Source organism: Melanotaenia boesemani, chromosome 21, assembly GCF_017639745.1.
Source record: "Melanotaenia boesemani isolate fMelBoe1 chromosome 21, fMelBoe1.pri, whole genome shotgun sequence".
Taxonomy (NCBI): Eukaryota; Metazoa; Chordata; class Actinopteri; order Atheriniformes; family Melanotaeniidae; genus Melanotaenia; species Melanotaenia boesemani.
In genome coordinates this window covers 4,475,997-4,499,284 of record NC_055702.1, presented here as the reverse complement: position 1 = coordinate 4,499,284, position 23,288 = coordinate 4,475,997, and the positions used below count along the sequence as shown (strand labels likewise).

Genomic DNA, 23,288 nt, shown 5'->3' with positions numbered 1-23,288 from the left:
CATATTGCATTTGGCTCTTGGGCTACAATTACAGGATGCAAATGAAGAGAACTGAGAAGCCAGTGGGGGTTATCTAAGCTGAAGCCATCTGATCTGCTCAGTAGATTAAATGACCCTGTACGTCAGCCATCTATATGGTGCTTAATGCACTTAACATGAAGGTCGTAATACATGCTTCATATTTATGGCTGATTTTGCAACAGAAGTGCTGACAAAGGCCAACATTTTAGACCCATCTGGTTGCTTGCTAGCCTCAGTATGCTAGTGAACCGACTAAGTCTGTCGTCAACCTGGTGCAGGGATTCCTGAACTGGAAGATATCAGCTTTAGCCCATGAATGACCTGGATAAAGACGCTTTCAGCTTCTCAATAGTATTCATTTAGTCATTTTTCCTGCACAATGTATCTTTTAGTGAGTTTACTGGCAATAACCAAACCCCTTTTCTTTAAATCCAGCCTTCATGTTGATGTTTACAAACCTGTAATATTTCCTGACTGTATCGTATACACAAACAACTCTAATGTGCTGACAAAACCTGTCCATGATGACGCACACACACATACACACACACACTTACACACACAGATAAAAGGTGAAAACAGCATCGCTGTCACAGCTGGTAAATGTACACATAAAATATTTATTACAACGTTTAGAGGAGACTTTCTCTCTCGGAGAGGATGAGGTGTAATTCATAGATCTGATTCAAAATGCTGACTTCAGTTAGTTTGACTTCAGAGGAAAAAATTCTCAAGAACATTTTCAAGAAAGTTAAGCACTGTCATGGTTTCCAGTCCGGTTCTCTGGTCTATGCCTTATTTGGTCATGTTTCCTGTCACTGCTCTACCATCTCTGTTCACAGCAATCAGCCACTAATTAACCGACCCAGTTTCCCTCTCTCTTTAAAAGCAGGAATGTCAACCCCAGTCCCTTACCTGCACCTGAAAACTGATCTGACCTGACCCTGATCGCTGCCTCTGCACCTTCACCTGCACCGCCTGATATTGTGAGTTCTGATATCTGACCCGTTCCTGACCTTCCTGACTGAGGATTTTTTATTTGTGGTTTTTCGGATTCTGACTGTTTATCTTTCTGTGTGAAACCCCGCTCTGACCCCAGACTCGCTCTCATTCTGTGACTACTCTATTTGGATCTGGATCATCTTTATCTGTCTGATCTGGCTTCTGAACCTGGCTAAGTTTAACAGATTAAGGATCTGGATCTTGTCTTGGATTTTCTTACATCTGTTCCCACTTCTTGGATGCTGTCGACTCTTTACTCTTCGCCCATTACTCCTACTTCACTCATTAGCTTTATGTCTCCAAGCTTATATTCTTTAGTTCTCCCTGCATCTGAATGGACTTTACCCATCATTCCCTGTGCCTGCTCACCTTCGGACTCTGGTTCAACTACAAACCTGCTCTGGCTACAAATCTCACGGCCCTGTTGCTGCAACAACTTGTAGGCCTATCCCTGGTCTCCACGTGTGAGAATTTGATGGAAATTCAATCTAATTGAAGACTTCACTATTTTGCCTCTGTTTGTAGACTCTTCCAAGAATCACCTTCCTGCTAAAACAACCAGCATCCTCAGTTACAGCTCATCAGCCTTGTGCATATGTAAACCGAATGGAACCATATCCGTTTCATCCTGTTGGCACTGGCCCGTTTGTGAGTCCATCGGTCCATTACAAGCACCACAGACCACAACAAATTTTAAATCATTTTATATACCACTTATTCCAGTTCAGGGTTGTGGGAAAGCTGGAGCGTATCCCAGCAACTGGCAGGAAAGAGGCAGGGTGCACCCTGGACAGGTCGCCAGTCCATTGCAGCGCCAACCGAAAGACAAACATCACGTTCAGGTAGGGTTTAGACTCACCAGTTAACATTCATGCTTTTGGATGATGGGAAGGAGCCCGGCTTCCAAATATTTTACTCTATTTCAAATATGATTGTAGGTTTGACTTTAAATAATAATCAGAATAAACACTCCTGCTCCTACAAATCCTCCTTTCATTTATGCAACCTTATATTCATGGAAAAATACCTTAATGTAATATGATCTGTGGTTTACGTGGAATCTTTTTCAAGTGTATTTTAGCTTCTTCACATTTTCATTTTCAACACAAATGTAGAAATGGTATAAATTTACCAGGCTTAAACATTTCAGACAGCAGTGATTCTAGTTGGATTTTAAGACATTATTCATTTTCTTTTTCACATGGGTTTGACTCTTCTTGCCATGTTTTTGAGCTTGTCCTTGGGCACTTCACGCATAATTACTTGCAACACAACTTTGTGCACACTCAGCTTGCTGTTCCCGTCTCACTTTTCTGTATTTGTCATTAATTTGTATGCTCATGCTAATTTCCTTTTACACAAACAGGATTTGCCTGGGGTTGGGGGAGATAAGCAGGAGGTTGAATGAAATCTCATTTTTAATCTGCTGTGCCCGGTTTTCCAAACAGGAGCTGACTTACTTGTGGTGTTGTACCTGACACCATAAAACATCTCTGGACAGGGCCGTGACACCATCTGGCCGGCGCTGCTCCTGGGCCAACAGGTGCCGATGCCATCGATGGAGGTGTCACAATAAATTCCTGAGCCTGAAGCGAGAGGAAAGAAATGTCAGAAATGTTCAGATATACAGGGAACTTTTGACAGTGCTCCAATTATGTTAGTGCAGGGTTGGATTTCTCACTGATTTTTAATGATTACTCCTGCGCTTTGTTTCACAGAGCTGAGCGGCGTCTCCTGTGCCAGATCTATTTCCAGCATTGTTCTTGTCTTTGATCTTAGTCTTAATAATCTCACTTGATATCAAACTTGTCTCCCTCATGTGGTATTCCACAGCAACTCTGCTTTGTAGTGACTGCATTGGGAATCAGTTTCGCACATCTGAGAGGAGTAATGTGTCCGACTTACCGCTCCATTGGCTCGTGGTGTTGCTCAGGGTTTGGTTCCAGGAAGCGGCCAGGGACTGCACTGCAATCCAGAGAGACAGCTTCATCAGCAAATTCAATCTTAATTTGCACACTTAAGAAGAGGCTATGAAAATCTCATTAGAATCAGCTTAACAGCTACAAAGGGTGAGCATGAAAGGGCAACGGTAAACATTGGTGACAGACCTTTCCTGCAGCAATAACAGGACGGTAGCTGCAAATATGAATCCAGACATGCCCTGAGGGTCACACCATTATTTCTGTAATAACTCAAGAGGATTTGGATAAAAAAGATCCGGAAATAAGGATGTTCCTGGAGCCAGAGGTGACACTTGGTTCTGTGTTTTCATAATTTTTTTTCTATAACCGGTGTTTTCACACATGTAAGTGGTGAGAAAAACATAAAAGTGTCCTCCACAGAGAAACGGTCACCTTGCTCATGTATTGCCTAAAACAAAATTTTGTACCATTTTAAAAAGTAAAACTGCAAAAATTAGATTTAATGGTATATTTTTGCACCCTTTTTGGCTGTGTGTCTCACTTTAAAGGTTACAGCAATAAGCTTCTTGGCAGAAGTCATAATAATTGAGTTCAATTATGTATTTCTAGCCTTTTCACACTTAAACTAGAGAAATAAAAACTCAAAACACCAACTCCTCTTCAGCCCATATACAGTCAATGAAGGGTTAAACTGCTTGGTCTATATTTATCCGTTGATATTCAGGGATATATGAGATCCACTACATACTGCAGCCACAGCGTCTCCGCATCATTCTGGTGCACAGTGGGATGCATTGTGTGGTTTAATTTGGAGGATTTGACGTCCCTGTAATCTTGCCAATGTGGGTGTTAGATCAGAAAATGGGTCGTTTTGTGAAGGCACTGATAAACAGCCATACCGACGCTCTGGCTGGAGAATTTATCTGCTTTTTATTGTGTATATTCTTTACATGATGGATACAGTGAACACCAGCACCAACGACACAACTAAACAAAATACACATTTAATTCTTTACATGACATTTCATTCTTTTGTCCGATCTTGGTTAGCTAATTGCATTTGTAATAAAAACAGGTTTTGATCCAATGTATTTGTTTTAGTTTTGTTAATATGTACCTTTTATGGTGCTAAAACAGTTTAACATCAACGTATTTTAAATTGTAATTAGTTTTTCCTCTGAAACAGCAGTGAAAGCCTGATGCTGAATGAATGACACATGCAATGCAGATTAGAAGTAGTTCTGGAGTTTAAAGGCAAATTGAAAAAAATCTGAAGCTCCAGTTGATGTTGACAAATATTTAAAATGCTCAAGTTTCAATGAGACACTACAGAAGGCTTAAAAGTGTCTGTTTGCATAAAAGAAAAACTTGAATTGTTCTAAGTAAAACTGCCTCTGATATACAACACATGCATGTGTGGTTGATAAAATACTAATAGGACAGCTTATTAATCCCAGCAGGGAACAGACCACTGCTTGCAATACTGTCCTGCATTAACACCACCCACTTAAAGGTGGTGGCCTTATATCAGCACTTTGTAGTTTTTCATTCATTCATTCATTATCTTAACCTCTTAGTCCATTACGGGTGGGGCAGGTGATGCCACTGCCCCACAGCTGACTGGACAGGAAGGATACCACCAGTCTGGTAATGAGGAGTGAATGAATAATGGGTGCTTTTAAAAGTGATTTATAAATTTAATCCATTATTATTGATTGAACTTTGTTTCGTTTTTAAGGGGGAAAAAACTAAAACCAGTTCTTGAATTCAGAAAGGCTCATTTTGTTTAGTTGCTCTTGTTTTATTTAGATAGCTCATTTTTTGCAGTGCCATGGGCTACATTTTTTTAACAGGTCTTGAAGACAAATTTGTCCTAGATCAGGAATGTGATGAAAGGGAATTTATATCTGACTGGTTTAAATGGTTTATTCAAACACTCTCTGGTTCCAGCTCCTTCAGGAAGAGAATTAACTGGCTAGAATCTGTAAACACCATTTTTAAAGCCAGTGATAAAAAAAAAAGTGTAGGGATGATAAAATAATCCTTAACCGCAGCACTAGTAGATGCTTTTTGATAATTGGCCGTTCAGAAGTTTTAATCTCTGCAGCAGTTATCGGCAGCAGGGTGTTATTATCACTCCATTAGGCTCTACCTAAAACATCTTTATGAGTAACACCTGGAACAAATGACAACATCATAACTGGTGCATTTGTGCCTGGATGTGTGTGCGCTGCTTCTGATTCACCCACTCTTACTGTGGTTGTGAGGTCTGAGAGGAAATGGAATAATACAGAATGACAGTTTGCCAATAATCACAAGTGGAAAGTTGTGACTGAGGATGAGGTTGTGGCATTTAGCGGTTATGATCATGAAATGTAAAAAGACTAAAAATCAATTCAATCTTCAAGTGTAGGCACAGCGAAGCAGCTTGAACACACAGGTCGGACAGCGATGGGAAATAACTGCCTTTTAAAAGCTCGTAAAAAACACAAAAAAGCTTGTAAAAGACTGTGTTATATGTAATAAACACCCAGCTGATGTTTGTCTCTGACTTACATGAGAGGTTTCCCGACAGCATGAGCAGAGCTTCACACGTCAGGTCTGCTAAACAGGCCGACGGCAGGAGGCTGACGACGGCGCACACCTGCAAACAGAAGAAAGCTGCAGAGGTCAGGTTCAATTGCACAATCAAATATTAACACAACACTGTCTCTGCCCTGCTGTTTGGCTCCTTTAATTCCTTCATGTATACTAAATGAAGTTGAACCGAATCAAATAGCAAGTACTTTGGTACCCTTGAAAGAATCATGGCTCCCTTTGCATCCACATTTGGAGCTCTCTTTTATCTGAATATCCCCCCACATCAACACACATTACTGACATTACTCCTTCAAGCACTGATGTCAGATTAAAAAACATCTATTTGTGCATCGATTCACCATCAGCCAACTTTAAACTCCTGTAGAAATATTTTAAAAAGGAACATAATAATATGATGGAGGCATCCCCTATGACAGTGTTCCATTTCAAGCACGGCAATAACATCAGATAGCATCTCCTGCATTTATGCACGGGGACGGAAAACAAGGAGAACCTGTATTTGTGGTTTTGCTAAATGACAGGAAAGTGGAATTCAGTGTTTGGATTAATATTTCATCCATATCCTTTGATCTCAAATGGATTTCTTTTGCCTTGGACTGATGACTAAGCTGGAAATGGTTCAAACCAGAAGGTTGGCGACACAAAAAGAGAAGGATTGTGTTACATGTTGCACTGGAGACATCTGGACACCACTGATTCTCTGCCAGCACCCATGCAGCATGTCGGTGGTCCTCTATGATAAGAGGAAAAGACTAAAAATAATCTCCAAATGACCTAAAACTGGGTTATACCTCAGTACAGGTGTCCTTAAGTCTTGACAGTTTTCTGTTAACACAATTACCTATAAAGCCAACATTTCCTTTCCTTCCTTAATAAAACATTTGCATTAATAATGCAGGATGTAAAGCATTAAAATGTCACCTTTTCAGTCAGAAAGTGCAGAAAAAGTTGCTTTAAATTCATTAAAATTCATAACTTTTCTTCTGAGACATTAAATGTGTGGCTATTTGTTGAAAAGCACATTCACATCCGGTTTGTATCTGGCCACGGTGGCGTGAAACATCAGAAGTGTCTGAGGTCACATCGTATTTAAAAAAGCTGGAGCGCCCCAGAAAAGGTTTGCAGTGGCTCGCTGCGTCTGCTTCACGCCCAGTGAATCCTGCTCGTATCGGAGTGCAATAACTTTCTGAACCGACGGTCCACGCGCTTCCACAAAATAAACAACTGACAGCCTCAGTGTAAACAGGAAGTGGCTGCTCCAAGAAACACAATTTACATAAAGCATTGATGCAAAAAGATATTCCAAATTTAACTCTTAATAACTTCTCATATAAACAGAACATGTATGTATGAGAAAAATGACTGAATAGATTTATCTGCACAGAAAACAAATAAGAACTTAAAGAGGCACAAAACTGATGGTACCATTACACATGTAAAAAAAAAGCCTGAATTTAATCTGCAGAGAATGCTGAATTTAACAGAGTGAAAAAAATATATATTTTTAAACGATTAAATAGGATTTAAGACTAAAGCAGGAATATAAAATTTTAAAAAAGCAATTAATAGTAGCAATTAAGTGTCTTTTGTGCACTTTTATTAATAATAATCTATTAAAGGCTGAATAATTAGGATTTTTTCCTTAAAAATAACTTTAAATGTTCTCATTTGCTGCGAGGGATAAAAGGAAGCTTCCCTATAAACAATCTGTCTCCTACATCAACAATGTCTTTGTCAAGTGTTTCTCCTTCAAAATAAGAGTTCCGTGCCGGAGTAACTTGGGTACACTGTGTTGCTCTTTCCAACTTCCTGGTTCCTTAACCAATCATATGTGACTCCCCACGGTTGCCTAACAACAGCAAGGCAGGTTTGGTATTTTATGTCGGCAAAAGAGCACCAGCGTGCAGGAATGGAAGCTAGTAAAAGAAGCGGACCAGAAATAGTTTCAGAAAAACCTAAAAAGTCTCGATATCCTGCTAAAAAAGCAAACGACCAAAAACGGGAATAAAACGAGGATCAACACTGGAGAATCTTTTGAAAGGTGGAGAAGTCAGAGCTGGCAAAGTTTCTCCTCGACAGGTAAGCACCAGAATTTTGCTTAAATTAACTGAAAAGTTTACCTTGATTTACAAAGATTTTAGTCTAATTTATTTCTCGGCACTCATTAAATTCATTTGTGTGACTGTATGGATATTAGTGGAGTAAATTGGTGGCCTGTTAGTTTACAACAACAAATGTAATGATGTTTGGGCCGAGTGGATACTGTGTTTCTCCTTAAAAACGTATGAAATTACTATCTAAGTAATTTATTAAGTGAGACTGAGGGAAAACTGCTGCTGCGTGGCATTTGTTGATTAATGTAGCGTTTGTTTACACGCTATTTTATGCTAACGTAAATTAGCGCGTGAAATTAGCGCTAGCATTGCAAAGCATAACAACTTACTGTGTGTGTGAATCATCTTCGCTCCTCATCATGATGTTTACTGGCGCTATGTTCTCCGTCATTCATAGATTGTATGAAATAACCATCCGGTAACCTATGTGAAACTCTCCGAGGGGCGGACACTCTCCGTGTTTTTCTCTTTTGCTTTGAAATGCTAGGTGTCAAGGGTCAACAGGTGTCAACAGGTTAAAGTAAATTACAAAAACAGGCTTTTTCCACTGATGACATCACGTCTCACATAATATGTCCCAGAGAAATGACTGTTCTTTCACAGCAAATGGGAAGAGGGCAAAAAATAAAATCTGGATGAGGACCAGCTGGGCCAGACGTGACCCCAGCTGAGGACCTGGCTCTCCACCAAAATATTAATCGCCTGAATCTCGAGGGACCACGAAGAGGAAGGACATCTTCCTCCAAGCCAATGGCTGAAATGCTCTTCTTGTTGTCGGTGCACATGTTGCAGCCATGGTCAGCTAATCCTACCTTTATGTTACTGTGGTAACTAATTATAACGGACAAATATACAATTACACTAAACGGTCAATAATAAACTAAGCTGTTATTTTCATCCATTTTCTTCTTTTTCCCACCAGACAGAAATAGTTACGCAATGAAAGTTTACATGCTGATTTCAGGTGTTTGATATAGAAGGCAAAACTCAGTAGAAGCGGACGTAGGAAAAAATAAATATTAAAGCTCCGGCTTTAATTCATTCATTCATTGAAAATGAGGACAAACTTTCCCAAAATTCCCAAAAAGTTGGGACACTGTAAATTTTATTTACAAGTCTCATCAACCCAGAATTTATTCCCAGTAGAAGATAAACAGCATGTTAGATGTTGACAGTGAGACATTCCACCATAAGGAACATACAATACAAATTTGATGGCAGCAAAAGATTCAACTACTCAGGTTAACTGGCAACAGGTCCGTAACATGACTGGGAATAAAAGGAGCATTTCAGAGAGCCTCTCAGATGTAAAGATGGGCAGAGATTCACCAACCTGCAGCAAGCTGAGCCTAAACATCGTTGATTAATTTATGAAAATGTTCCTCAGTGTAAAACTGTGAAGACTTTGAACATAATTTCTAATGTATAATATCAAAAGGCTCAAAGAATCAGGTGGAATCTCTGTGTGCATGGGACAAAACTGACGTCAAAATTGGATGTCTGACTGCTGAACTGGTCTGTCTGCAGTCCAGAACTTTCACCATTAGAAAACATTTGATCCGTCATGATGGAGGTCCAGGACAGTAGAGCAACTACAATTCTGCATCAGACCGGAATGGGACAACGTTCCTCTCCTACAACTCCAGCAACTGGTCTCCTCACTTCCCAGTTTACACAGTTGTTAAAAGATAGGGGGATGCTACACAACGGTAAACATCACCCTAATTCAACATTTTTCAGATGTGCTGCTGCCATCAAATTTCCAAAAATACTTAAATTAAATGTTAAAATGTCCCAGTTTCAGTTTATTTTCTATTGGAAATAAAACTTCACCATTCTTTACTTTTCTTTTTATTCAGTAAATATTCTTACTACTTTACCATGTACACACTTTTCTTTAAAAAGTACAATTTTTTTTTTATTTTTTTTTTTTTTATGGTATTTCTGACAGTTTAAACCATTTAAATGGTTCTACTGGGAAAACAATCTGAGCTGAAGAGATTTACAAATGATTCCATTTTACCCATTACGTGGTAAACTTCGTACTTTGCTTCTGTCTGCTGCGAAAATAAAACTGCTCTTAAAGCTGAATAACAGATGAAAGCTTTGGAGTTACAGTTGACATAATTTAACGCCTTTATTTCTGAACGTGAGTGCAGTGGATTATGACGGATAAAAGTAGGACAGGGTGGTCCTCCGGTCCCCCTCCTCTCTGTCTCATTTAGCAGAATGAGCTCCTCAATCTTCAGTTTGAGCTCCACATAACTAAAATACATCTTTTAAAGCTTCCGAGATTTTTGCTCCAGGAGCAGAAATCAGTACAGTGAACATAAAAATGTACATCCTTTCAAGTAGAAACTATGCCTGTTAAATCAAGCTGCAGTTTCAATTAAATCCTACCATTTATTACCATGTGATATATGAAAAATATTATAATATGGTTTTCTGCTTCTGGGCATCTATTGGGGGACAGAAGACAAGTATCAGATTGTGTTCAACAGGATTTTGAGCGAAGTTTATACCATAAATTGAAGCAAAATGTCTCAGAAACTATGTGACAAAAATGTCATGTCGGTTTCTCATGGGTTAAAAACGGTCATGATTAAAATCTTAAAGTACGGCTGCATTTCTTCTGTTCCACTGTGGCCAATATGAGAGGAACTGCAAAAACATTTACTTCAACCTCACTAAACTCCCGTTTGCATCATAATTTACAGAAGAAACAATGAATGAAACACATTAAAACTACCATAGCCTCCGTCTGCTGTACGTTTCCACTCTATGAGGATTACGTGAAGAAACAGAGGAGAAGAATTCCCATGAGTGAAAGTGAAAAAGCTCAGAATGCCGCCTGAGGCCGAACACTAAGCTTAAGCACGCTGCAGTCCAGAGTAGCTGCTGATCCAGGCCTTTTCTGTTTTATATGCCATTTTGTGCCTCATTTCATGAATATTTCGAACTTATTAAAGCCTTTTCCCTTGCTCCCTCCTCCTTTTTCTATATCCCCCTCCACGACTTTGTTTTTGATCATAATCAGGAAGCAATAGGATGGAGGTGACTGATCATATGTGCAGGAGTCTCTTTGATGCCGTGTTCAGCAGATATCTATTTTTGACTGGTGCACATTTCAGGCTGAAATAAAACGAGCTAGTAAGTTTAGATCTGTTGGCAGCCGCATATTGTTTCTCAAATATTTTTCACAGCATCATGTCTTATGCAAGAGTTGCAGGACAAGATGTAGTCAGACAGTAAATAACCTTCACACGAATAAGATGCTGATTCGTTCAACAAAACAGCTGCAGGTTAGAGGTGTGGCAAACCTGCAAAATGTCACAGCTCATTCCACTCACAGCTTTTCCTCCTGATTGCTGAGACACGCAGGAATATTAGGTTTCAATGTTTCTGTAAAGCACTTTGAATCACCCAGTCATTGCATTGTGCTTTACAAATAAACTTCTTGTCTTGTCATGTGTAACACTGAGATTTTAATCTGATTTTCAGTCAAAGCAGGCTGGAATATTGGTGTTAAAAAACCTGACTTTTGCATGTTTTTATAAAAAATAAATGAGTGCTACATGTATTCTACATGTATTTAAGGTTGCTTTGAACACACTGTTAAATAAAGCAAAATCTTAATAAAAAATATTGTGAGCTCTGTGTTTATTTTCTGTTTTTCAAAAATCTAATTAACAAACGTTTACAGCAGGTTTGACTTGTACTTTAACCTGATCTCAAGCCAGAATGCCAGAAATGTTGCGCTTCCGCTGTTAATACTGGCTTGACTCTGTTCCTGTGTTGGTTACAGCAGTGGTTCCCAACCTGGGGTCCAAGACCCCCCAGGGGTGTCTCTCAAAGAGCACAGGGGGTCCCCAGGCTTTGAACATTCAGAGCCATTGTGGTTAATGTCCACACATTGTCCCTATTTAAGGCTCTATGTTGTTAAATTAACTTTGGCTTCATGGAAGGAAAGGAGTCAGCCAGGATACAATATTTATGGTGAGAATCTCACTTTTCAAAGCATTAAACCAAGCATGGTTTCAGTACGAGGTGAGGCAGGGGCTCCATGGCTTTTTAGTATATGCCTGAAGGAGGTCCCCAAGGAAAATAGGTTGGGAACCACTGGGTTACAGTGTGCAATAACATGGATAGTTTGATGTTAACGAATTCAAAGCGAGACACAATGTGAACTCTACCTTTTAATTTTGTACTTCGCTCTAACTCACAAACTGGAAATGTCCTATTCTTGGTGTTTACCTGCTTAAAGTCCTCTGGCTTGAGGAAGGAGATCCATTTTTATTTAAATTAGGTGCAATTAGCAGGAAAACATCTAAAACCTGCAGTAGTTCCTGAGGACTGGAACTGAAGAACATGGGGTTAGAGTTTGGTGTTAAAGTGTTCACGTTTCAGGATTCCTGTTATGTCCTGCAGCTGCTGCCCTACACTAAACAAATCACACTCAACGGCCACTTTATTAGGTACAACTCTGGTTACAACAAAAAGCTTATCAGCCAGCCACATGCTGAGACTACAATTCACACAGACTCACCAACACCGGACAATAGAAGATAGAGAAACGTTGCTGGTCTGATGAGTCTCCATTTCAGCTCCACATTCAGATGCTAGACTCAGAATCTGGTGGAAACATCATGAAAACATGGATCCATCCTGCTTTGGATCAACGCTTCAGGCTGCTGGCGGTGTAATGGTGTGGGGGATATTTTCTTGGCCCACTTCTGGCCTCTTAGTACCAACCTGGCCTGGTTTAACCACCACCGCCATACTCATTCACAGTCTTGTCACCTCCCGTCTCGACTACTGTAACTCCCTTCTGTTCGGTCTTCCCCCAAAAACTCTTCATAAACTTCAACTGGTTCAGAATGCAGCAGCCCGGGTCATCACAAGAACCGCCTCCACCCATCACATTACCCCTGTTCTGCAGCAGCTCCACTGGCTCCCCGTCACCTACCGCATCCACTACAAAATCCTGCTGTTCACTTACAAGGCCATCCATCACTTCGCTCCTCCCTACCTTTCTGATCTCCTCCATGTCTCCATACCAGTCCGTTCCCTCAGATCCTCCTCCTCCATCCACCTCATCGTCCCCCCAGCCCGCCTTGTTACCATGGGGAGCAGAGCTTTCAGCTGCTCTGCTCCTCATCTCTGGAACTCCCTCCCCTCAGACCTCCGTAACTCTGATTCAATACAACTGTTCAAATCCAAACTCAAAACACATCTGTTTAAACTGGCATACTCACTGTAATATTTCACACTGCTTTTATTATTGTTTTATGTATCCGTTAATTTATGAATGTATTTATTGATTTGTTTTACTCTTGTGTTTTATCCTGTAAGGTGACCTTGCGTGTCAAGAAAGGCGCCAACAAATAAAATGTATTATTATTATTATTATTAACCAGCACAGCCTACCTGAGTATTGTTGCTGACCATGTCCATCCCTTTATGACCACAGTGGAGCATCTTCTGATGCTACTTCCAGCAGGATAATGCACCATGTCACAAAGCTCAGATCATCTCCACCTGCTTTCTTGAACATTACAATGCATTTACTGTACTCCAGTGGCCTCCACCAGTCACCAAAGATCAATGCTTCCCAACCTGGGGTCCCTGGACTTCCAAGGAGGTCCCCCAAAGAGTACAGGAGGTCCCTGAGGCTTTGACTGTTCAGAGCCAGTGTGATTTAAATTTAGGCCATGTCCACACAGAGAAGAGTTGAGATGTTTTTGTTATTTTTTTATCATTTGGGGCTTTCATTCACGTGGAACCAGTGTTTCGGGAGCCTGAAAACACTTTACACCATTAAATTAATGAGATATCTGTGACAAATGCCACAGTACAGATGATCGGTCCTTATTTTAGAAAAAAAAAAGAAGACTATATGTTGATAATTACTTTAACTTATCAAAGGAGTCAGACAGAATGCATAATTTATGGTGAGAATCAGCTGATGAAAGCATAAAGCTAAGCTTTTAAAACGGGGTGAGGGGTCCACAGCTGTTTGGTCGCTGCAAAAAGGAGGTCCTCAGGGAATATAGGTTGGCAACCATTGCAGTAGAGCAGCTTTGGGATGCGGTTGAACGGGAGATTCTCATCATTGATGTGCAAGCAAATCTGCAGCATCTGTGTGATGCTGTCATGTCAATATGGAGCAAAATCTCTGAGGAATGTTTTCATCACCTCGTTGGGTCTATGAGACCAAGAATGAAGGCAGTACTGAAGGAAAAAGAGGTCCAACCTGGTATTAGCAAGGTGGGCTTAATGAAGTGGTCAGTGAGTGTACAATGCCAACCATAATTTGTTCGGATCTCATGTTATGATCTTAAGATTAATGTAGAAGATTAAAATCTTCTACATTAAAAAATAAGAAAATGTTACAAACTGTTTAATTATTTTAAAATATTACTATTCAAACAACAAGTGTTGGCGGTTTTGTTTCTCCGTGTATTTTTAGCTGCTTCCTACTTTAGGAATTCTTTAAAAATACATTTTGGGGCTCCCTGATTTTACATCAGCCCACGTGGATCTATAAGTTTACTGAGTCCTGGGCTCGCTGACAATCCTATGAATACTTCAAAGAACTGCTGCTGTCACAAATAGTCCCAGTTCTTAAGGAATTTGTCACACTTTGGCTTATTCTTAGTCTTCTTTATTTTTAGTTGTCTGATTATAGTTTAAATTAGTTAACATGGTAAGCGTGTTACTCCTGTGTAGAGAAAGAGCATTTGTGCCTGAAGATATTTGTTTAGCTCACTATGAAATAGATAAAATTGCCAGTAAATAATAAACATTAATATCTGGATTTTATGCCATTATTTATTCATTATATTTCATAAACGTCACTGAGTTTGGTATGCATGAAGAGCAAGGATTTGGGCTTTTCTTCAGCCTAACAGAGACGTAGCGGTACATCATGCTGTGTTCAGATGGGGGAATAATCTCAAGAGATGCTCTACTGCTGCTGTTGGCTGAATACCTTCTGCTTTTCTTTAGATTGAAATTCCAGTGGAAACACTCCAATCTGATGGACAAAGGAAGAGACTGATTATATGAATAAAAAGGACCTCACAGGGAGATACCGGACTATAATAGAGGAACGAGACTTAAGGTAAAGATTTACACACTGCACAGCATCACTGGCTCGGATGCATTACAGCAGCTCAGCTTACATTTCCACTATAACTGCTTTTTCTTCACTGAGCAATTACATCATTTTAAAAGCTACAAGATTCCCAGAAGCTCATGAACAGTTTTGCCGAGGCTGAGTGTGGGATCAGCTAATTCACAAGTCTGTGTCTAATTCCAACCCCCTGCAGAATTCAGCCAACCCTCTTTTTGGCCCATTTCTTAGACTTAACCAACTCAAGCACTGTTCAGAAGTCTTTAACTATCCGTCATTTCTTTATAATTTCCTCCAAGCAGCCAGATTTTCATATGAAGTTTTTGCAGTGGTCTTGAGCAATAACTGTGCTTTCTGAAGGTCTTTTTAATTTTTTTTTTTTTTGTAAACATTGATTGCCTTTTCACACATTATCTGTACCTGATCAGTCACTGAACACTGACCTATGAATCATTCCAGCATAAAACAGACACCAACTCAAGCAATGAGCCCGTCTTGTGTCTAATTGAATCTTTCGGCTCTTTATTACTTGCAGCGTGTCACAAAAAAAAAAATCATTTGCAGTATGTTAAAAATTCTGGGATAGGCTCTAGCTCACCCGCGACCCGTAATGGAATAATGAATGAATGAATAGTATTTATTGCACACTAAATCAAGTTGTTTGTTATTAGCACACATTTTTGGAGCATCTTAACACATTTCGTGTACATTGAGAAGTCCCAGTTCTGGGATTGTTCCCCAACAATTCAGCATCTTCGTCCAATAAGCTAAAAATTCTATTCAAAACACTTCATTTGTCCCCACTGACATGAGTAAAGTAAAACCAACAAGATGACTCCCAAAGAGCAAACTTGGCATATCTCAGCATCATGTGTCCTTAAACACCACAAGTGGAGGACAAAAGAAGAATTGTTAGGACTAAAGAACTATCTAGATGCAAAGGACCTGAAAGTGATGTCCTGAAGAAATGGGGAAGATTCAGGAACGACCTGACACAGGACGTCCACTGATGGCTCAAGCCTCATCAGAAATGGTCTCCATAGAAGGGCGGCTGTCGAGAAGCCATTCTTTAGGAAGGGAAACAGGGAGAAAAGGCTGAGGAATGTCACATGACACAAGAACTGGGATGAAAAGAAGAGGCAACAGGTTTGATGGAGGGATGGATCCTCCCCAGAACCTGGACCTCAGTATTACTGAAACAGTGTGGGATCATCTGGACAGAAAACAGAACAAAAATCAGAAAACATCCAAAGAAGAGCTTTTAAAAAGTCTGGAGAACTGTTCCTGAAGACTACGATTACAAGCATTTCCCTACTCTATTTTTGCCTTACGTGTTGTATTAACATTTGTATTGCATGTTTTAATAAATCAAAGCTGTTATTTTTTTCATTTTTAATAAAGACATTAGGGCTGGCTCAAGACTTGCATATTACAGTCAATTCACATACAGCAGGGTCCAATAATTATTTTTATTATAAAGATTTTCTCTAATCCCAGAGCTTGTGTTATTTCTTTAAATAATATTTAAAGGAAAACAACTGTTGTTGTTTTACTGCTGTGAGCAGAAATGTTTATTTGTTAATGTTGAGGAGAAACAGGCTTGAACTTTAACGACTAATCGTACAGCGTACATTTAAAACCCAGTCTCTGCAAACAAATGACAGCTTCAATGCAAGCAGGATCCTCACACCATCTGCATGTAAACATCACAATGACCCCAAATACTCTAAATTCCCCATGGCATGACGTCAAGGCGATTGTGTCTATCCAAGAATCCCAGGTTACGTGACCCAGCTCAGATTATCAAACTAAAGCCGATTCTTTTCTCTTTGGTTCAAAAAACAACAGTAGGTGTGGCACTTCTCTTTTGACATCCACATATTATGTATATATATATATATATATATATATATATATATATATATATATATATATATATGTGTGTGTGTGTGTGTGTGTGTGTGTGTGTGTGTGTGTGTGTGTGTGCTCCCCAACCAGTCAATATTATAAAATGATTTCATCCCTTGATGCACCCTTTAATGCAACAAAAATCCTAATCCAGTGATATCAGAAATTATGGTGAAAAGAGACATTCTGCAAAATGAGTGCTTCTATGTTTAGTGCCTAAAATAAAATGTCTGTGCTCCGAAATCATTTCAAATGCATGATGGGTTTCCGTAGTTCTTTTTGCATTTATCTAACATAAATCCAAACACCTCAAAATATTTAGTTACTTTATTGACCTCAGCAGACAGGTGATATGTGGGTGTTTGAGAGTTCGAGGTCTTTAAACACCACAGAGGGGACACAAATAGAAAGCAGAGGGCTTTGGAGGATTCTTTACTATTCTTAGTGAGGCAGCTCTCCGTTCACAATGGGAAGGAGGAACATGAAGTAATTCACCTCAGGCATCTGTAAAAACATCAGCATGTCTCTTAAGAGTTCAACACATCGCATGTCCTCGTTGTTGCCTCTGCGGGCCCCATTTTTCTCAGGAGGGGCCACAGCATGTGTGATATCAGATAACTGATGTCCGGGGGTGCACGGTGAGACGGGAGAAATGTGAGTTAAGCGTCAGGTTTGCTCACTTTTCACGCCCACACCAGGAGAGGAGGTAAAAAGAGCGCACTCATTTAAATAAATCCTTTTTTTCAGCGTCACCATCTGAGCTCTATTTAAGATCATCCGTCTTGGCTCTTAAGTGTTTAAATTTCAGGATGTTTTTACAGGTAAGGACTCTTTAGTGTTTAAAGAGTTCATTTAGTTGGCAGATGGGGAACATGCAAAGCCACTGCATGTTTAGGATCAATACAGCCTTTTAGCTGAGAGAAATGCGTATTTTTAGCTTTTAATGGATGTTATTTTTAACTAGCTGGGTTTAAAAAGTAAATATTCCAACATCTTTGTATGAGCGCCCTAAATCCCTTCGCATCAAGATAATACTCGGCTGCAATCCACAGAACAAGACACACTCGCTTCTGTGGAGCGATTTTAATTAAATGTCCAAAGCAGGAGAATGAAGTGAAAGCGCAAAGGGCGCAGAACTTACCTGGAGCAGATAAAAGCATTTGCGACGCATTTCCAGACCTTTTTCACATCATTTTCCTGTGTCACTAAAAGTCTTAATGTCCCTTAATAATAAAAAGTATTGTTTATCCAACTCTTCACACTGCTTGTGCACTGTCCTTGGAGTTTTAACTGTGCAAGAAAAAGCACAATTAGTTGTTAATTATTGATGGTGCCAAAGCCGCGTCGCTGCTGGAATTGTCACCATAAATGCGCGCACCCTGTAAACGACAATCACATCTCCAAATGCTGTGTACGGATAAGATCAAGGGTTTAGTTCCATCTAAACAATCAGATGTCCGCAGCACAGGAGCTGGAATATCTCAGTTGGTCAGAATAATGCAGCGTCCTCCTCGTTCAGCTGGGTTTCTCATGAATTTCTGCCCAAACGAATTCGCTCCTACGGTTTGCGTTACGAAGCTGGAATCCACCTTTGGGGAGACGCACAACTTCCGGAACCTTTAAAACAGGACCCGAAGCTAGACTCCCATTTCACGTGTGATGGTTTGCTCCGCAGGTTAACCCCGTCGCCACACCGTCCCTTCAGCTCCACATGCAGCTCCGGACTCCTGCGTGGAGACCGCGGTGGTGCAGATCGTCTCCTCAACGCGCCGCCCACGTTGTGTCACTTTGTTGGGAGTATCTGACGCCACTGAGAGAGAGCGATTCCCCCCTCTCGGAGTAAACTATGCAGTTTATCTTAATCTTTAATCCATATGCAATCTAGACCCCGCAGCTATGAGAAAGTTAAACGCGCGGTCCGGATTTTCTAATGAAGGATCCGCGCGCATTACTGAAGTGAAGTGAAACCCTTATTAAGTATCCAGGAAAGGGAACAATTTCACGCGTGACCCAATTTTCAGCTAAATTAGAGAAAGATTTAACAGATAACAGACAACAGATTTTGACTGTGAGCTGAGATGGACAGATGGTTTGTCAGGACAGTGAAGTATCCCCGGGGATCTTTGTAAATAAAGTCCAAATGAGCTTCGAAATTAGATTTATAATTAAAAATTTCAGATCAGCACAGACAATAATTAATTTTCACTCATAAAAATTCTCATTTGTGGCTTCCAAATTGGGTGTGAGACACGTCTGTCCCAAAATATCTAGTGTCATAAAAAAAAAGAACAGTATTTTTGGTCACTAGGGGGCGATAGAAGCACTTTAAACGCTCAGATAGAGAACTTATTAGCCAACAGTTGTTCAGGCGCGTATATAGAAATAACAATAGTTTTGTTTTTGTTTTTTGGGGTTTTTTTTTAGATACCAGAATAACGAGTGTATTTCCTCAAATAAAACTGATTTCTTAACATGTTTTAATACGGATCTGGTGACATCGATAGTCCAGAGAATCGACTCTGGAGTCGATTCTTCAATATGTGCCAGTCAAAATATCAGATTCGATGCTTTTTTGAGTATTGAGATACAACTCTTCTGATACAAAACATGCTTTTTTTCTTTTTCTGAGCGTTTTAGGCCTTAAAGCCCAGCCAGTAATTATGGTAGCCTATCAGATGTCATGATATGCTGCTACTGTCAGTAATGAGGTTTTGTTTTGATAGTTTACTGGTTTACTGCAGGTCTTTGCACATCATGTTTTATTACATTTATCATATTACTTTCACATATATATTATTTTCCATTTAATAAATATAAGCAATAATATTGTAATCTGTAGTTTAATTATTAGTATAATTTTAAAAATATTTATTTTGTCTTATTTTTGTTGAATTTACTTATCAATATAATTTACTATTGTTTTGAAATAATTTCTTTGGCGTATTGATGTTCTTGAGGTTTATTTATAGTTCTTATCGCACGCTTTACAATCCTGATTTTTCTTTAAGGGGTAAGAAGTATCGGTATTAATGAAAAAGCACCATGAACTAATGGTATCACAATGATAGGAAACATTTTGGAATAGCCCATCTTTAAAATGAATCCATGGCCTCAGAATACAGAAGCCCAGAGCAGTCATGCTCACAGTTTTCTCATGATAACGGGATGGTTTATTTTTCTCAAGATAACAGACTACTCAAATGCAGGGTCACGAGGGTCTGGATCTGCTCCTGGTCCATCACAGAACCAGAGAGACAAACATTCAATCAGATTTGCAGTCACTAGCGAGAATTTAGAGACTTGAATCAGCCTAGCACTCATGTCTTTGGGCTGTGGGAGGAATCCGGGAGGGAACCCACGCATACACGGGGAAACCATGCAAACGCCACACAGGTTCCCCACAGAAATCTCCTTGTAAATATATATGAATTATAAAAATAAGAAAATTTAAGTATGTATATTAATAAATTATATAGGATTTTATTGAATGTGTTTGTGGTCTACTGCTGATTTCCAGTCTAACTGTTGCAGGAATCAAGGACCTGCAATCACTCCTTCACACTTTGGATGCAGCAGCCTGTCTCTGAAGGAGCTCTGCAGGGGTGTCAGTGTTCTGGAGGGGTGTGGGGTGGCGGGGAGGGGAGGGGAGGGGGACTGTCCTTCAACATGGATGCGAGCTTAGCTATTATCATCTTCTCTCCTAACACCTCAACTGGTGGGTCCAAGGGGCACCCCAGTAGAGATCTGTTTTGTACTGGGATGCATCAGTTCAGTCAGATGGAGGAATATCCATCAATGATCAATGCATCTGATGTTACTTCTATCAAGTCTGATACCATCAATCATTAACAGAATTATACATCATGATTGTAGCCACTCCCCAGCCATGATGGGCCTAGTTTGATCAATAACATCAGATAAAACACAATAACCACTAACTTCTGAGTCCAGATTAATTGTCTTTTTCTTGTCTTGAGAAAACAAACTTTGTTCTCTGACACCTGTGGACATGGAGAGTGTTGACCTTAGTTTCATACATTCTTGGTACTCTCAAGCATGTTTGCAGCTAACGTGGTGCAATAAATCACTTGTGTTGCTGCCTCTTACTACAATTTTAACCCCTTAATCCCTGGTACGGGGGGTAACCGCGCTGCCTCAGTGTTTGTTGCTGCGTGACGCTTGTATTAATATACACATTATACGTCCACATAACCAAAGGAAAGTCAGTTAAAAGCTCAGCAAAACCAATTTTATAAAAAATAGAATAAGCGATGAAAGCTTAAGGGGTTAATTTAGCAGCATTTGCAGTAAATAGCCAAGACGTTTGGTCCATGTCCAACCATTTAAAACCAAAGTGTCTCCAGATAACAGATACGGCTCCTTTTTTCTGTGCCAGCATGTTTAACTTTACAGCTTCACTTTTCTAACTTTCTCTGTCCATTTTTACAGCTCAACATTTCCAATAACACAGCTGCTCTGCTGCATGTTTAGTGGTGCAGCAGGGAAAAAGGGTTCCCTCCAACAGCTGTGCCACGGTTCAGATGTTGTTTAGGCCATGTAAACCAATGTTGTGCTATAAGACAAATTCAAAACACCCTAACCCAGTTATATTTAGGCATGTGAGTGGAAATTGAGAGAAAACCAATAAGGTGCTCATAATGAGGTTGTATATTTCCTAGTGAAAAACAATAATAAAAACTGTCTGTTTAGAAATGACTACTTACAGCCTTTTAAAACTGGTAAATGCTCCTTTAATGTCCGGTGCACAAACTTCCGCCAGACTTTATTCCTATATTTAACCATTTTCATGTCCAAATGCACAAAAATGTTGACAGAACTGTGATCAAGGACACAGATAAATAGATTACAGTTTGGTACTGCAGTGATGCTGTTGGATAATTACGAGTAATGGGGTCAGTTCTGACAATCAGCCGAGTGATGCAGCTGAAGACAGATGGGGGTTTGTGGCACTGAACATGACATGTCTTTGCAAATGGAGTAACATACATGAAAGTGAGATTTCCGTCCCCTTGAGATGCATGAGGAGGTGTTAACAGACAAAGATAGAGCTCTCCACGTGTGATCAGGTCATCTAAGATGCAAGTACAAAAAAAAAAAAAACACGTTCAGCAGCGCGTTGCTAACTTTGTCTATTATATTGTGTAATACCACTAAGATTGTAGTGAAGTTGGACATTATAAACGTTAGGAAATAAGCAGCACAAACAAAACCTTCTTTTCACTGTTGATGAAGTACTTTCTCAGCTAGTTGTAGATTCAATGTGCAGAAGAGATGAGTAAATTTATTCCCATCATAAACTCAGGTTTATATTCAGAATGTTTCTCATTTATTGCATGCCTTTATCTCTAACCACTCCCAAGCTACATCCTTTTGAATATCAAAAAAAGCCTAAAAAAGCCTCTTGATATTAAAATTTAACATTTTCTTTGAAAAGCTCTGGTGCCAAAAGGGTTAAGTACAGTATACAGCCTTGGAGCTTTAAACTCTTTAAGACTCTGAAAATCCCACAAATGGATAAATCTTTGAGAGAAGCTCTCCTCTGGTTGTTCTGCTTGATCTTATCGAAACATTCCTTTACTTAAAGTGTTGAAAGGTTTAAGTTATTTATCACGAATAAATGCCACATAATCTCTGGCATTTGTTTCTTAAAGATAACCAGTTTCAGACATGTTTATTTTTCCGTTTTTAGTCTTTCTACATTTTGTATTTTATCATTTCTTTGACAAAAAAACAGCTGCTCTAACACTCCACCTTATTCTCTGACAATTAATGATCAGATTAATCAATACAGAGTATAGTGGTGGTGACCTAGTTGGGGCTGTGAAGCAGTGGCGACCACCTCCCCTCGGCCCTCCTGTCCCTGCTCATTCTGATCCAAATGAATATTTTACACATTAAATTATCAGATGTGACAGTCACACGCCATGGCTGCTAATATCCATACCACCGAGGCTTTGAGCACACAAAATGCTTTATGCACAGCTTTCTTTGGACTCAGTGACGTGAAGGGAGGCTTTATTCAAAAACTGCTTTAATCCAAGGTGACAGTACCCTCCCCTGAGAGTGCCATCTTACAAAGTGTCAGGAAGGGCGACAAGGAGACCATAGCAAACTGGGTTATATGGTAAGGATACTGTTTCCACTTATTAGTTGAAGCTTGTTCTTTGTAGGGTACAATGTACCCACAATATTCACACCTGTCTATGAGACTGAAAAATATCACCTTAACCTGACAGGTGTCAGGCATGCTGTAACAGAGCCATTCGCTTTGGTCTTAATGTGGATTTTCTGATCAGCCACCTGGATTAATTCAAGAAGATTGTATAAGACTTTTTATTTTAATCTCCTTCCCTACAGATGGAGGAGTTCTCCTTCTCTTCCTGGTCTAATCTGAAACACAGTTTATCTTCAATCACAGAGGATGACAAAGCATCGTGTTCGCGGTTTGCTTGGGTGTAGCACACTTATGTAATCAACATGTGCTCAGCCCTTGTAAAGGTCCGGAAAACACTCCTCACCGAGGGCTTTCAGTGATGTAAAGACCAACCTCATGACGAGCTCAGA

General features: G+C 39.7%; 1 protein-coding gene and 1 long non-coding RNA gene across 2 annotated transcripts in view; one reads left to right on the top strand and one right to left on the bottom strand.

The window, feature by feature from the left end:
• LOC121632228 (corticotropin-releasing factor receptor 1) overlaps positions 1-18,510 on the bottom strand; it is a 127,799-nt gene extending 109,289 nt beyond the window's left edge. Inside the window, exons 1-4 of the mRNA XM_041973494.1 lie at positions 17,845-18,510; positions 5,502-5,589; positions 2,929-2,988; positions 2,484-2,609 (exon numbers count right to left, since the gene is read on the bottom strand). Coding sequence (XP_041829428.1) covers positions 2,484-2,609; positions 2,929-2,988; positions 5,502-5,589; positions 17,845-17,874 — 304 coding nt within the window. The 5' untranslated portion in view covers positions 17,875-18,510. The remainder of the gene's footprint in view (positions 1-2,483; positions 2,610-2,928; positions 2,989-5,501; positions 5,590-17,844) is intronic.
• LOC121632234 lies at positions 9,238-22,396 on the top strand. Its single transcript, XR_006008901.1, has 3 exons — positions 9,238-9,328; positions 17,303-17,307; positions 22,384-22,396. It is a non-coding gene; the product is annotated as an uncharacterized LOC121632234 (long non-coding RNA).
• Positions 22,397-23,288: the final 892 nt, after the last annotated feature.